The sequence below is a fragment of the Carlito syrichta genome, unplaced genomic scaffold (genome assembly GCF_000164805.1).
Source record: "Carlito syrichta isolate Samal-C Ts95f unplaced genomic scaffold, Tarsius_syrichta-2.0.1 Scaffold302366, whole genome shotgun sequence".
Classification (NCBI taxonomy): domain Eukaryota; kingdom Metazoa; phylum Chordata; class Mammalia; order Primates; family Tarsiidae; genus Carlito; species Carlito syrichta.
Window position 1 is genome coordinate 341,449 of NW_007246462.1, and position 15,690 is coordinate 357,138.

The following is a 15,690-nucleotide window of genomic DNA, read 5'->3' on the forward strand; positions in this document are numbered from 1 at the left end:
GCATATGTTTTGAGAAATGCATCATTAGGTGATTTCATCATGTGCAAACATAGAGTGAACTCACACAAACCTACACATGGCACAATCTACTTCATACCTAGGCTCTATGGTATAGCCTGTTGCTCCTAGGCTACTTAACATGTACAGCATATTACTATACTGAATACTGTAGGCGATTGTAACAGTGGTAAGTATATCTAAAGATAGAAAAGGTACAGTAAAAATATGTTGTAAAAGATAAGAAATGGTATACCCACATAGGGCACTGGCCATGAATAGGACTGGAAGTTTCTCTGGGTGAGTCAGTGAGTGTGAGTGGTGAATGAATGTGAAACCCGAGGATGTTATACTATTGTAGAGTTTATAAACATGGTACACTTAGATTACACCAAATTTATTTTCAAAGTTTAAATATTTTTTGCGTGTTTAATACTTTGTAAAATTATGAAATTTATATTTTTCTTCATTAACAAATTAACTTTATCTTTTTGTAAGTTTTTTACTTTATTAACTTGAACATTTAAACAACTTTTTGATTCTTTTGTAATAACACTTACCTTAAAACACAAACACATTGTACAGCTATACAAAGATATTTTCTTTCTTTATATTTTTATTGCATAAGTATTTTTCTACTTAAAAATATTATTCCTTTTTACTTTTTAAACTTTTTTTTGTTAAAAACTAAGTTACACATACATTAGCCTAGGCCTACACAGGATCAGGATAGGATAACAATGCCTTCTTCTGGAATAATACCTCCTGAAGGACCTGTCTGAGGCTGTTTTACAGTTACCTTTCTTTTGTAAGTAGGAGTATGTTCTAGAATGATGATAAAAAGTACAGCATATAAACCAGTCACATAGTCATTTATTATCATTATTAAATATCATACTGTACATAATGCATGTGTGCTACCCTTTTATACAATTGGAAGACAGTAGCATCACCACAAATACATGAGTAATGCACTTAAGGTTACAACCTATAAGGTCACTCAGTGGTAGGAATTTTCAGCTCCATTATAATCTTAGGAAACCACTGTTAATATATTTGGTTCATTGTTGACTAAAATGTTATGTGGCACATGGCTCTATTTGTATCCACATGACTGCACAGCATTTCATTATACATATATACTAATGGAAACTACTTATTAATGGGCATTTTAGTGTCCAATCCACAGATATTTTTTAAAAAATCATCGTGTTGATACCTACATGTATATTTTTTAAGAATAATTTTCTAGGGACTGGGTACATGGTTCACACCTATAATCCCAGCACTTTGGGAGGCAAAGGTGAGAGAAGAGTTTGAGACCTGCCTGGGCAACTTGTCAAGACATCGTCTCTACAATAAATTTTAAAAAAAAAATTAGCCAGGCATAGTGGCACGCACCTGTGGTTCCAGATTCTTGAAAGGCTAAGGCAGAAGGATTGCCTGAGCCCAACAGGTCTAGGCTGCTGTGGCTGTGAGCACGCCACTGTACTCCAGCTTGGGTGACAGAGTAAGACTCCAACCCAAAGAATAATAATTTTCTAGCATTGACTTTTCAGAGTCAAAGGACATGAATGATTTTGATATATATATTGCCAGTTTGCCATTAGAAAATCAGTAGGATGTTGAGAATTTATTTTTCATCATCACTTTTTAAATCTTTGTGAAACTGATAATCTAAATGTATTTCAGATGAAATATTTTAAGCCAGAAGTAGGTTTGAACTTCTCACAGAGTGTTTACTACCCATTTATGTTTCTTTTATTTTGCCTGTTCATATCCCTTGCATTTGTATGGTGGTGGGGGACATGGATTATTAGCCTTTTGTCATATATAGTACTTATATTGTTTTCCTCTTTGCTTTTGTGTTTGTAAGTTACTTAAGATTTTGTTTTGTTTTGAGTCAAGGTCTCACTCTGTCAGGCTGGAGTGCAGTAGCACAATCACAGCTCACTGCAACCTTGACTTTCTGGGCTCAGGCAGTCTCTCTGCCTCAGCCTCCTTAGTAACTGGGAATATAGGAACATACCACGACACTCAGTTAAATTTTTTTTTTTTTGAGTTGGAGTCTCACTCTCGCCCAGACTGGAGTGCAGTGGCCGCTCCCGGCCACCGCAGCCTCGACCTGCTGGGCTCCGGCGATCCTTCTGCCTCAGCCTTCCAAGTAGCTGGAATTACAGGCATGTGCTACCACGCCTGGCTGATTTTTTGATTTATTGTAGAGATGAGGTCTCGCTGCCCAGGCGGGGTCTCGAGCCCATGGACTCAGACAATCCACTCACCTCAGCCTCCCAAAGGCACAGGATTACAGGCTGAGCCACCGAGCCCGGCTCAGCTAAATATTTTTTAGAATTTTTTGTAGAGATGAAGCCTTGCTATGTTAACTAACCCAGACAGGTCTCAAATTCCTGGGCTCAAGCAGTCCTCCTACCCAGCCTCCCAAAGTGCTAGGTTACAGGCCTGTTTTTTGTTTTTTACATCATTTTGTTTCAACATGGAAATGTTTTAATTTTTATGTTGTCATGTCTGTCCGACTTCTACTTTATTGATTCTGCCTTGCCAAAAGCCTTTACCTCGCTAGAATTATAAAAGCCTCTATGCTATATTTTATTCTAGTACTTAATGTGATTTTTTAAACTTTATATTTGAATCTTTAATTTCGTAAACTCCTTTGAAGTAGTCAGTTTTATCCTAAAAATTTCTGTTCCACATTTTTGGTAGTGTTAAAATTAAGCATAGTTGTCAAACCTACTAAATAATTAACTCATAATGTAAGTTCAGAATCATAATAAGATTGGATATTTTTCAATAAGTTAAGCACCTACTGAGTGCAAATATTGTGTTATATGTACAATTAAATACATGGTAAAGAACTTCCCGAACTTGAATCTTAGTAAGCTAGATGGATACATATACTCATAACCATGTCATGAGCATGTCATAAGAATGTTATCTGAAATCAGTAGTTCAGTACAGTAGAATTCTTTCTTACTGGAATGACAGGGAGAACCTTGAGTGCCCAGCTGGTAACTTTATTTTTGTTTATTATTAGGGAGGAACTGAAGATTAAAGTACTAATACCAAATATTGCTTCCAGTACAATATGTTGGAGATTGAAGTAGAGGTGAGATGTAAAAGCAGGCAGTCAGTTAGGAATGCTATGCAGTAACTTGCTTGATAAGAACCTCAACAGTAAGGGTTCCCTGAAAATGGAAAGGCAGCATTCCTTTCTCTATTAATAATAAAGTACTGGCTGTCCTTTTCACATGCTGATCTCTGTTTCTTCTCTTCCTTCAGCTTCAGAAAACCCCTCTCTCATTAAGGCCCTCTCTCATTACTGTTGGTAGTAGTAGGAAGCAGCAGTGTTAAGTATAGGGCAACCCTTTGAATAAGTTTAGCCACAGAGAGAAGAGATAAATGAGAACTGGAATTGAAGTTTAGTTGGGACATTAGTAGACAAGACAGACTCAAGGTAAATAGATTAAAGTTGAAGGTAACTTAGAGGATGGTAATTGATGAAGAGAGGTCTTGCCAGTGGGTAAGGTTGGAATGAGAGCTAATGTGTAAGTGTTTTGTTCATACAGGAAGAGGATCAACTTGGTCTTTGAAGCCAGAAGGAAGGAGGACCGAATACATGAGATACTAAAAAAACTTAGGAGTGGAGGGGGAGTGAAGTGACATTGATACCCATAAAGCAGGCTGAGTGATTGGCATCTTGAAGAATCATTTTGGAATACCTATGTTAGCAAACTCCATAAAGAGGCAACAAGATTTAGATGAAAGAATTGCTGAACAAGTGCAAGAATTCTGTCAAGTAAAATACATTTATAGAGGACCTAATTCACAAAATGTGGAATGAAGATATGGGAGTTTGTCAAGAGAAAGTCATTTAAATACAGCAACATAATGTCTCTTACAAACTTGGGAGGAAGGCAAGTGAAACCAGGAGGGAATTGATAGACTGAGTGAGCAGGAGAAAGTGGAAGCATCAGAAATAAAATTGATAGTGAAATATTTCAGTAGATTAAAGTCTAAGAAGTAAAAGACAAAGAGTGTTATTCAAGAATATCTTGCAGAACTCTGATGAGATCAAGTACATAGCAATGGGGGGAAGCAAGGTACAGTCCAGGGGATTACAAGGCCACTCAATGAGAAGGTAATGCATATAAATCTTAAACTTAACGAGAGTGAAGGAAGGAAGTGGACAAGAAAAACAGCCAGTAACTTAAGTCATTGAGAAAAGAATGCCAGAAGAAAGAATGTGCACCTAGATCAGATGTTGCAAATTGGAGAGATAGAGACTGAAGACAGTTTATGTTGCTATAACTGAGTTAATTAGCTTCAACATACTAATTGAATGTTGAATTAGTGTCTCTTAGACATTTATCTCTTAGCCATATGACAGGGCATTTGTGGGCCTTGATACTGATGCATTCTAAAACTTTTCAAGAATCAAATTGAGCTTGCAAGTTTGCTGTGGTTTTGGTAGCACCTAGAATGCATTTGATGACAGAATACGGTGCCCATTCTTTATTCAGGTCACCAACAATTGTTAGTTTCTCTGTAAGCTTGTGATTATTACAGCTGAAAGATCTTTCTGCATGAAGTAAATAAAAACGTTACTAGGCCCACTATTCCTAACTTGGTGCTTAACCAGATCTATTTATCAGTAGAGCAAAAAACACAGCCATTAAGGAAGTATATTCCTTCCAACAAGTGTATTTGTTGCAGTTATTTGTGTATTATGTCTCCAATTCATATTTAAGTTTGTAGGGGACAAGAAGAATATGATGTTACCTTCTCTTAGGAACTAAAAGTACATATATGAAAATCAACCAACTCATTTTGTAATCTTTATTTATTTGCAGACCATCCGAAGGAAGAAGAAAGTTCAGATACCAGTAAGTCGTCCTGATCCTGAGCCAGTATCTGATAATGAAGAAGATAGTTATGATGAGGAAGTTCATGATCCAAGAAGTAGTCGTGGTGGTCTGGTTAACAGAAGAAGTGACAAGAACTGGGCAAGAGATAGAAGTGCAAGTAGAGAGAGGAGCTTGTCTCCACGATCAGACAGGCGATCAGTGGCCTCCAGTCAGCCCGCTAAACCAACCAAAGTTACGTTGGTGAAATCCCGGAAAAATGAAGGTATTCCCTGCAGACAGATTCTTTCGGTACTATTTCCACATGGAAATTGTAAGATTAATTTTTATTAGAAGTACAATTGCCTTGTCTTCATATCTTTGCTTTGTTGTCTTCGTGTTTTTCTGTTGCTGTGAGTCAAATCCTATTATGGCTGACTTCAGGGATTGTTCATTTTCTCTTCTTGAATTATTTTTTTAGAGCAGGTAGCACTTCAAGTAAATTATCCACTGGTTGGATTTTGGATTTGTTGTTGTGATGAGAACAGCCACATACATATTACGCTAACAAGAAATGTCGCAGCATAATCAAATTGAAATTCAATGTGTTTTGGCCAACTGTTTCATTAAATGGAAAGTTTGAAAGAAAGGAACCTCTTATAGCAGCAGTCCCCTGTGTTTTTGGCATCCGGGACCAGTTTCATGGAAGACAGTTTTTCCACAGACAAGTGGACCTGGGGTTATCAGACATTAGAGTCTCGTAAAGAGCACACAACTTAGATCCCTCACATGCACAGTTCACAATAGGGTTCACGCTCCTATGAGAATCTAATGCCCCTTCTTATCAGACAGGAAGTGGAGCTCTGCTCACTTCGGATACCAGTAAGTCCTCCTGCTCTGCAGCCTGGTTCATGGCCCAGGAGTTGGGAATCCCTGCCTTAGAGGACATTTCTCCATAACACAAGAGTTCTTAAAAGTTTTTGAAACAAACTCACCTGCTTTCCCCCACATCTCACCAGATTTGATAAAAAATTGATCTGATGATGGCTCCCTCTTTCTGTGGGTAGACAGCATCATTTGGATAAAAAGGTATTATAGTAAGAATATTATAAAGGTTCACTGTGATCTGCTTTACCACTTGGCAAGTCTCCTTCTAGGTACTGGCGCCACTCTAAACTGTCTACACTTACTGTTTCTACTCCATTTCAGCATTTACTCTTCAAACCTCTTTGGGCTGATATGTTTCCTCATACCCCCAAAACTGTTCACACTAAATCCAGTACAAGCTTTTTAGTCTTTATCTTCCTCGCCCTTTTAGTACCATTGCATAGTTTTTAAAATGTCTTTTTTGAAATTCCCCTATTTTTAAAAATATCTTCTTTTGGTCATAATATATCCTTTGGAACTTTTCCCCTACCTCTTTTTCTGTATTGTTGCTAACTAATTCTCCTCATTCTACCCTGTGATGTTCTATAGGCTTCTGTCCTAGAATCTCTTTTTCCACTTAACGTAATTTCTTTAGGCAGTCTTTCTTACTCCCCTTTCCTCATGTTGCTGCTGTTGATGGCAAAATTTCTTGTCCAGCCCAGATCTGTATACTCTCATGTTCTAATTGACGGTTAGGCTTATTTGCTATATGTTCTCTATAGATCCCTGACACTCAACACATCTCAGATGAAACACATCTGCTTTTTAAAGTGTTTCTTCATGTTCCTTATGTAGTATCCAGTTGAATATATTCCTCCTATCTATCCAGTTTCTCAAGCCACTCCCAGATAACATGGTAGTTATCCTTGACATCTCTTTTTTCTCCATGCACATGAATGTCCTCACTTCCAAAATACCACTCTTATCCATTCAACTTCTGTCTTTCTCCACTGCCTCTACCCTTTTCCAAGCCACCATCATCTCCTAAGCTCATTTAACCTCTGGATCCCATTCAGTTGATTCTGCAGATTCCTTCACATAGAGAATCCTCAGTGATGTTTCTCTGTCTTACTCTTTTGCCTATCTCTTCTCAGTCTCAGCTATGCTAGACTTGAGATATATCAGCCCTGCCAGGTGTTTTACATCAACACCTAATTCTTGCACCCCCACCCACACAAACATACCCTTCTGATTTAGTTTCAGTGTTTCTTAGGTAAAGTTTTAGCGTTAGTATTTCTTCCTCTGGGAAATCTCTGATCCCCTACAAGACGCAGAACCTTACATTTCTGCTTTCGGAACTTTTCATCACATTTGTAATTGCCATGATAGCATCTTTTTCTCTACTATGTAAGTAGCTAGAATATAGAAACTGTCTCTCATTTGCTACTTTATTTAGTGCCTGGCACATAGTTGTATATCCAAGGAAGTATTTAGAATGAATGACTAATATATAAATAAAATAATATATAAGAAGTATATTCCTAACAGCCATCATTAAAATTATCAACCTTTCCAAGATTATTTCGAGTTTCAAGCAATTTTCTTTCCTTTTTTGTGTGTTAGAGTCTTGTTCTGTCGAGCCAGGCTGAGTGCAGTGGCACACTGCAGCATCGACCTGCTGGACCCCAGCAATCCTTCCAAGTAGCTTGAACTACTGGCGCATGCTACCACACTTGACTAATTTTTGATTTATGGTAGAGATGAGGTCTCTCCATGTTGCCCGGGCTTGTCTTGAACCTACGAGCTCAGGCAGTCCACTTGCCTCAGCCTCCCAAAGTGCTGGGATTACACGCTGAGCCACCAAGCCTGGCTGCAATTTTCTTTTTAGAATTATATTCTTGGCTCAGTGACCTATTCCTGTCGTTAGTCACAGCTACTCGAGAGTACCGGTAAGGTGGGAGCATCACTTGAGTCCAGCCTGGTCAACGTAACAAGACCCTATCTCAAAAAATAGAGAGAGAGAGAGAGAGAGAGAGAATTGTATTCCTTAACTGTTCTAAGAAGCCAGTGTCTCATGTGGACAGAAAGAAATGGTGTTCTCTTCAGGGTTTTTTTCTTCTTCTTTTTTTAAGTAGAATGGGAGCACAGTGTGTCAGTCTTTTGTTTGAACTCTGCACTTTCACTTTGCTTTCATGTTGACAAACTTGTTTGCTAATTGCAAGGAATGTCTTATTTACAGGATGGCCAAGAATAATTACCTGTTATTGGTTGTACTTAAAAATTTTCATTATACGGTGATTATTAGTTTTATATTTTAAACTCTATTTAAGCATCTTAGTATGTTACACTAAAGACATTTAAATATATTATTTCAGAATATGGTCTTCGATTGGCCAGCCATATATTTGTGAAGGAAATTTCACAAGATAGTTTGGCAGCAAGAGATGGCAATATTCAAGAAGGTGATGTTGTATTAAAGGTATAGTCATATTCTTAAATTTAATGGACTGAAATAGAAAACAGGTTCTGAAGTGACCAGATAGCCTCTGCTCTTGTTTGAAGCAGTTTTGCCAAAGAGAATTAAAAATCAGTGTTTGAGGGGAAAAGGATATAAATTGCCCTTATGCATTATGTGTCAACACTGATACTTTAGGTATTATGGAGTCATCCTGAGAGAATTAATTGCTACAAATGTAGTCATTCACCAGTGGGAGCTACTTTGTAGGTAGATGTGTCTGTTTTTACACAGTAAAACATTTTGATAATTGCTCCAGATACTACTGAAATGCTTATTTATTAGTTTGCTTATAAGTAATAGGAAGTGGTAATAGGAAGTGACAGACTTTGGGGGAGGGGTTAAGCGTATGCTAATTTGGGTTTGCTTGTTTTGACAGCAACAGTGTAATAAAGATTTTATCATTTCAGGAAGGTGGAATATTTTGATTATTTAGAAAAATGTAAAGAATATTTTGCTTCTTATAGCAAACCATGGAGTAGTTTAGGTATTTCTGTTTATAACAGATTAAGCTAACATTTGTATTTTGTCATTTACTTTGAACCTATAGCTTTTTTTCTGTTGCAGATAAATGGTACTGTGACAGAAAATATGTCATTGACAGATGCAAAGACGTTGATAGAAAGGTCTAAAGGCAAGTTAAAAATGGTAGTTCAAAGAGATGAACGGGCTACCCTATTGAATGTCCCTGATCTTTCTGACAGTATTCACTCTGCTAATGCCTCAGAGAGAGATGGTGAGTACAATTCTGTTTGAAGGTTTTCTCTAAGCGACCTATTTCTTAAAGTACTAGGAAGAGTAAACATCTTTGAGTGAAATAATATTCTACAAGCCAGACACTTTTAAAAGTTACAAATGCATATATATTTTTTATAGGCAACTTATCACTGTTGATTTGATCGCTGACTGATGAAATTAATGCTTACTTATTAGCTTATCTCCATTATTCTTATTGGAATATCTTATACTTGATTGTAATCATTTTATGAGAAAATAAATAGCACCCATTTATTTAACAGACATTTCAGAAATTCAGTCACTAGCATCAGATCATTCTGGTCGGTCACATGACAGGCCTCCTCGCCGCAGCCGGTCGCGATCTCCTGACCAGCGTTCAGAGCCTTCTGATCATTCCAGACACTCTCCACAGCAGCCTAGCAATGGCAGGTAATAGCACTCATTGCTTAGAATGAAATGGGTATATCTGCTCGATACATGTATCTGGAATTACAAATAAGATTGGAAGGTAGATTTTCTTTTGATTATTCAAGATTAGGTCTGTTTTTCTTTGCCAATTTAGATATTTTTTATCTAGAATAATAGAGGACACACTTTTTCTTAAAGGGCCAGATAGTAGTAAATAATGTAGTCATGCAGACCATACAATGTCTGTCACTACTCAACTGCAGAAGCAGCCATAGGTAATATGTAGGTGAATGGTCATGCTGTGTTCCCTTAAAACTTTTTTTATGAAAATGGTTGACCCACCGCCATGATTTGCTAACCTGTCACATTAGAAGATGCTGGCAAGCTTCAGGAATTTGGTATTTGCAAAAGTTCACTATATTAGAAGTCCTTTAATAATCATATTAACCTGGACTTTGTTTTTCCATTTAAAAATACACAGACTGGTATTTATGCCAAAGGGTCTGGTATGCTAGAAGTATGTGACCTACCTGAGTTTATCTTGTCTTTGAGGTCACATAGACATTTGGGAATCTAAAGAAAATTCTGACCCTTCTCTCCAGAAAAATGCACATGTGCACATACATGCAGCAATTTGCATACAATTTCTGGAGATTCCTAAGACTCTGTTAACTATAATCCATATGGAGATCTGGAGGAACATTAAAACTGTGAGTCCAGAGCTGAAGTTTAGGAGAAAAGGGAACCCTTAAACATTATTAATGGAAATATAGATTGATATAGTCATGGAAAACAATGTAGATGTTCCTCAGAAAATTAAAAATAGAACTACCACATGATCCAGCAGTCCCACTTCTGGGTATATATCCAGTGCGACTATAGTCACCATCTGGACTCTCATGTTTGTTGCAGCATTATTCACAATAGGCAAGACGTGAACTAAACCTAGGTGTCCAACAGTGGATGAATGAATAAAGAAGTGTGTGTGTGTGTGTGTGTGTGTGTGTGTGTGTGTGTGTGTGTGTAAAATGTAGTGTGTGTATGTGTATATATAATATGGAATATTATTCAGCCTTTAAAAAGAAAGAAATCATGATTTGCAACAACATGGATGACTTTGGAGACATTATGCTAAGTGAAATAAACTAGACACAGAAAATCAAATACTGACTTGTGGAATCTAAAATATGTTGAGCTCATATGAACAGACAGTAGAATAGTAGTTACCAGGACTGGGGAGGGAAAAGGAGGTGGGGAGCTGTTGGTCAAGGGATATAAAGTTTCAATTATAAGATGAATGAGTTCTGGTGACCTGGTGTACAGTGTGGTGACTATAGTTGATAATAGCATATGCTTGAAATTTGCTGAGAGAGTAAATCTTAATAATATTACACACACACATACACAAAGGTAAGAGGTGATGGATATATTCATTAGCTTGATTGTAGTCATCATTTCACAATGATATATGTATATCAGAACATCATTGTTGCATACCTTAAACATATATGATGTTTATTTGTCAATTATACCTCACTGAAGCCGGCAAGAAGAAAAATGAATTTGGGTCCAGAGTTGATGAAACGATTTAGGATCAGTGGTGTTGATTTGGAACTTAGCCTGCTTAGAGATGTTAGCTGAAGCCATAAAAGTCACTGAAAGAGGTAAGAGAAACAATGTGGCAAGAAGGCCAAGAACTGGACCATAGGGAGCACATTCCTTTTGAAAGGTAAAGAGGCAGTAGGAGAGAGGAGGAGTAACCTCACCAGGAGAGAGCTTTTTCAAAAGTTTGTCAAAAACTATAGTGACACAGTTGTTAAAACTATATTCACAAAGGTATTTGTTTGAATTTCTTCTAAAATGGAAACTAGTAAGAGAGGAGGATAACTTATCAAAACTATGCTATGGTTGCTATTACTGTGCCTTTTGGAGTTTTTACATATTTATGAAGTATATTATTTCTAAATTTCAAACTTAAATTTATAAATTATATCAAGTATAGTCTTTATTTTAAGGTTGTAATTATTTTTTAAAGAAATATTGTCACATGGCAAAATTTACTTATTATCTTGTAACTGATGGTTAATTTTAACTGCTACAGATTAATTTACTAGTTCTAAAAATCTCCGTGACACAGCATAGATATTGTCAGGACAAGGACTGCTGCCCCAACATATACACAGAAACATAACTAACATCTTTGATGATTCATGGGCACAGCTATAATTTTAACATGTCTTTCTCAACTAGAAACCATGCTTATATCAAGTGATTTGTACATTATTTTCCTTTAAATAAAATATTAATACCTCAAAATTTTGGCCATTTATTTTGATTGTAAGCAAATGCTAGAAATCTTAGAAAGTTTTTTTTTGTTTTGTTTTGTTTTTTTGAGTTGGAGTCTAATTCTGTCACCCAGACTGGAGTGCAGTGGCCGCTGTCGGCCACTGCAGCCTCTACCTGCTGGCTCCGGTGATCCTTCCACCTCAGCCGTCCGCATAGCCGGAATTACAGGCATGCGCTACCATGCCCAGCTGATTTTTTTATTTACTGTAGAGATGAGGTCTCGCTGCCCAGGCGGGTCTCGAATCCGCGGGCTCAGACAATCCACTCACCTCAGCCTCCCAAAGGCACGGGATTACAGGCTGAGCCACCGAGCCCGACTGAAAGTTATTTTTAATACCTACTTTTCATTTAGACATCCTCAACACTTGGCATCTGTAACCTTAACTAAAAAGGTAAAGAGGCTCCCCCCCAAAAAATTACTATCTTCGTAATATATGGGGATGTTTTACTTCTTCTAGCAACCTTAAATATGTCATAGGTAGCACCAGTTATATGGAAGCTTTTAAAAATACGTTCTTGGGCCTGCTCTCAGTTCATCTGAGATGGAGGCGGGGAACGTATTTGACCCTTAAATGACACAGATGTTAGGTTTGCAGACACCCCCGCTCCCCCAGAGTGCACGCACACGTGCACACACACAGTCAAAAATTCGCATATGATTTTTTTTTACATGCCCCAGTACTTTACTAATAGCCTACTGTTGACTGGAAGCCTTACTAATAACATACACAGTCAACACATAGTTTGTGTGTTAGATGTATTATGTACTGTTTTCCCAAAGTAAGCAAGAGAAAAGAAAATGTTATGAAGAAAATCAGAAGGAAGAAAAAATATATTTACTATTAAGTGGAAGTGGATCACTCGTAAAGATCTTCATCCTCATTGTCCGTGCTGAGTAGGCTGAGGAGGGAAAAAAAAGAGGAGCAATTAGTTTTGTTGTGTCATGGATGACAGAGGCAGAAGAATATCTGTTTTTAAGTGGACCAGCACAGCTCAAACTCATGTTGTTCAAGGATCAACTGTGCTTCATATTTAAAGTTCCTGGTATCCTATTCTGTACACTACCAGATGTGGGAACTACTGGTTAGAAAGTATAGCAAGTAAAAGAAAAGATAGTTCTTCAACTAAAGAAGAACAAAAATTCTCAAATTCTTTCCAAATTTTTATGGTGAGAATCTAATTTCTGAAAAGTTTAGTAACCTGCCTGGAGACAAGATATTAAAATAATACCAGTTGCTAAAGGTTTCATTTCCCCCTACAGTTAATCCTAAAATCCAGATAACTGTGGAATTTTAATATAGCATTTAATACTGCATTTTGAGAGACAGTTTAGATACATTATAAGAGTTAAATGCTAGTATTAAAAAACATTGTGAGACCTTAATATAGTCTTTTATTTTTGTTATCTAAGTTTTATTTATAAATGTTTTTATTTTACAAATTTTATTTAAATTATATTGTTTAAAGAAGTGTTATAAAACTAACATGGTCTCTGTGAGAAAGTTTTACCTGAATGTAAAAAGAAGGTCATCTTGGTAAAGCCTGTCCTTTTAGATTTCTGAATTTTTTTGTATATTTATATAATAATATACAAAAATAATAATGATATTTTCATCTTCACTTTGATAGAGACAACAGAATATAGTGATTTCTTTTGGCTTTTGAGTCAGACATCCTGAATTCAAGTCCCACCCTGCCATTGGTTACGTATGTAACCTTGAAACCTTTTTGTGTTTCAGCATCCCTATCTGCAGTAAAGTAGACAGGTCTACATTGCAAAGTTATTGTAAGGTTTAAATTAGTTATTACAATACCTGACACAAAAGTTCACTGCTATCATTTTTATGGTGATCATCAACGGTAGTAGTAATAATATCATGATTTAGAATTTCTGAATGTGCTTTCACTCTACTTGTATTTAACCATTTCTAAGAAGATTTCCTCATTCTGTAATTAAAATTGAGAGGTTGTGATAAAGTCCAGGGTAACATTGTTGACATGGGATTGGGGCCAGGATTAAAACTCTTGGCCTTTTGACTCAAATCTTTGACCTTACTGGTATAGAGAAAGGAAGAAAATATCCTAATTGCTGCTTAACCTTCAAAAAACAAAATTCTACAAATAGAATTCATTGTTGTCATGACCTACTTATGTTCCTCTGTGTGATATTGTTTTCTTAGAGAGCAAACATATAAAGATAATTTTGAGAAAAAACACAAGTTCTTCATTATACTTAGATGATCAAAGTTACCATAACTATTGTCTAGAACTGGGTTGGCAAACTCTATCACCTGTAGGCTAAATGCAGCCTCCTGCCTGGTTTTGTAAATAAAGTTTTATTGAAAACTCATCAAGCCAGGCACAGTGGCTCAAGCCTGTAATCCCAGCACTTTGGGAGGCGGAGGTGAGAGGATTACCTGAGCTCAGGAGTTCGAGACCAGCCTGGGCAACTTGGTGAGACCTTGTCTCTACAATAAATAAAATCAGCCAGGCGTGACAGCACACGCCTGTAGTTCCAGCTACTGGGAAGACTGAGGCAGAAGGATCGCCTGAACCCAACAGGTTGAGGCAGCGGTGGCCATGAGCAGCATGCCACTGCACTCCAACCTGTGTGACAGAGTGAGACTCTTACTCAATAAAAAAAAAAAAAGAAAACTAACTCATCCTACAATAGCATAACTGAGGAATTATATCAGAGACTATATATGGCCAAGGGAGTCAGTTATGATTACAGTGACTTTTCTATACCTTGATGCATGTTGCTGGACTTGTTTGCTTTGTCTTGTATTTTATTCAGTAGTTTCAGAGCCCACTCTAGACCAGGATTTGAGTTGTAGGATCTGAGAATTGAGTCCACAGTTGATGGTGGCACTGCTTCTTGGTGATTACTGAGTACTTGTTACTGAAAAGATGATTTCACTGATTTTACTGTAGTCCTTGCATACCTAGGGAGTACTTAATTTGTAGGGTGTATATCCTATGCTTCTGCTTGGTTATATTATACTCTTCCTAGCATTTGCAGTTATTTTAGTATACCCATTTTATGAAATTTCCCCATAGGGTAACAATGTGCATTTACCTTTTTTGTTCTGTCCTATAAATTTTTGTAAAAGTGACTATGAGTAATTCCATAAGCAGGTATAATATTGAAAAAATTTTATTACAGTAAAAAATGCAGACTAACAGGTTAAAGTTGAATTGTGGGAAATTTGGATTGTCAGGATTTACATTTTGTATCACTTAACACCCACTGTTAACACCATTCCATAAATCTGGCAGATTCACCTAGGGCCTAAACTATTGTCTAAAGTTTGTAGGATATATGTTTTAACAAATAGAAAAACTGTCCAATTTGTATCTAGCACATCTGTTTTATGAAGGTGGTTGCTTCTGAAGATCTTAAAAGCAATGTTTTAAAATGTTGAATGTTGGCCGGGCACGGTGGCCCAAGCCTGTAGTCCCAGCACTTTGGAAGGCCCAGGTGAGGTGATTGCCTAAGACCACAGGTTCGAGAACAGCTTGTGCAACTTGGTGAGACCTCATCTCTACAATAAATAAAAAATTAGCCAGGTGTGGTTACGCATACCTGTAGTTCTGGCTTCTTGGAAAGCTGAGACAGAAGGATTGCATGAACCCAGCTGGTCGACACTGGGGTGGCTGTGAGCATGCCACTGTACTCCAACTCAAAAAACACAGTTGAATCTTTGTCACAATTGTAAATACTCTCTTTAGTTATTGTTCCTCCTGAAAGAGATGCCTCCACTAAATTCTGTGTTTAGTGGTTTCAGCATTCATATGCCATATGATATAGCAAATATAGAATAGTAAAATTGAGTTTTATGAATCAGAAATGTTTTGCTTAAATTCAAGTGTTGAGCCATGTTAAGGTCATATGCTTGGAATCAAAACCTGTACATACAGTCCACCCATATTTTCAGTTTCCTAAGGGTTCCAAGTTCT

At 37.0% G+C, this 15,690-nt stretch overlaps 1 protein-coding gene across 5 annotated transcripts in view; it reads left to right on the plus strand.

Annotated features, from left to right (window-relative positions):
- Positions 1-15,690, plus strand: part of TJP1 (tight junction protein 1) — a 257,949-nt gene that overhangs the window by 188,396 nt on the left and 53,863 nt on the right. For all 5 annotated transcript variants that reach the window (XM_021711558.1, XM_021711561.1, XM_021711562.1 and 2 more), the window contains 4 exons: positions 4,866-5,142; positions 8,099-8,202; positions 8,806-8,974; positions 9,258-9,405. In XM_021711558.1, coding sequence (XP_021567233.1) covers positions 4,866-5,142; positions 8,099-8,202; positions 8,806-8,974; positions 9,258-9,405 — 698 coding nt within the window. The remainder of the gene's footprint in view (positions 1-4,865; positions 5,143-8,098; positions 8,203-8,805; positions 8,975-9,257; positions 9,406-15,690) is intronic.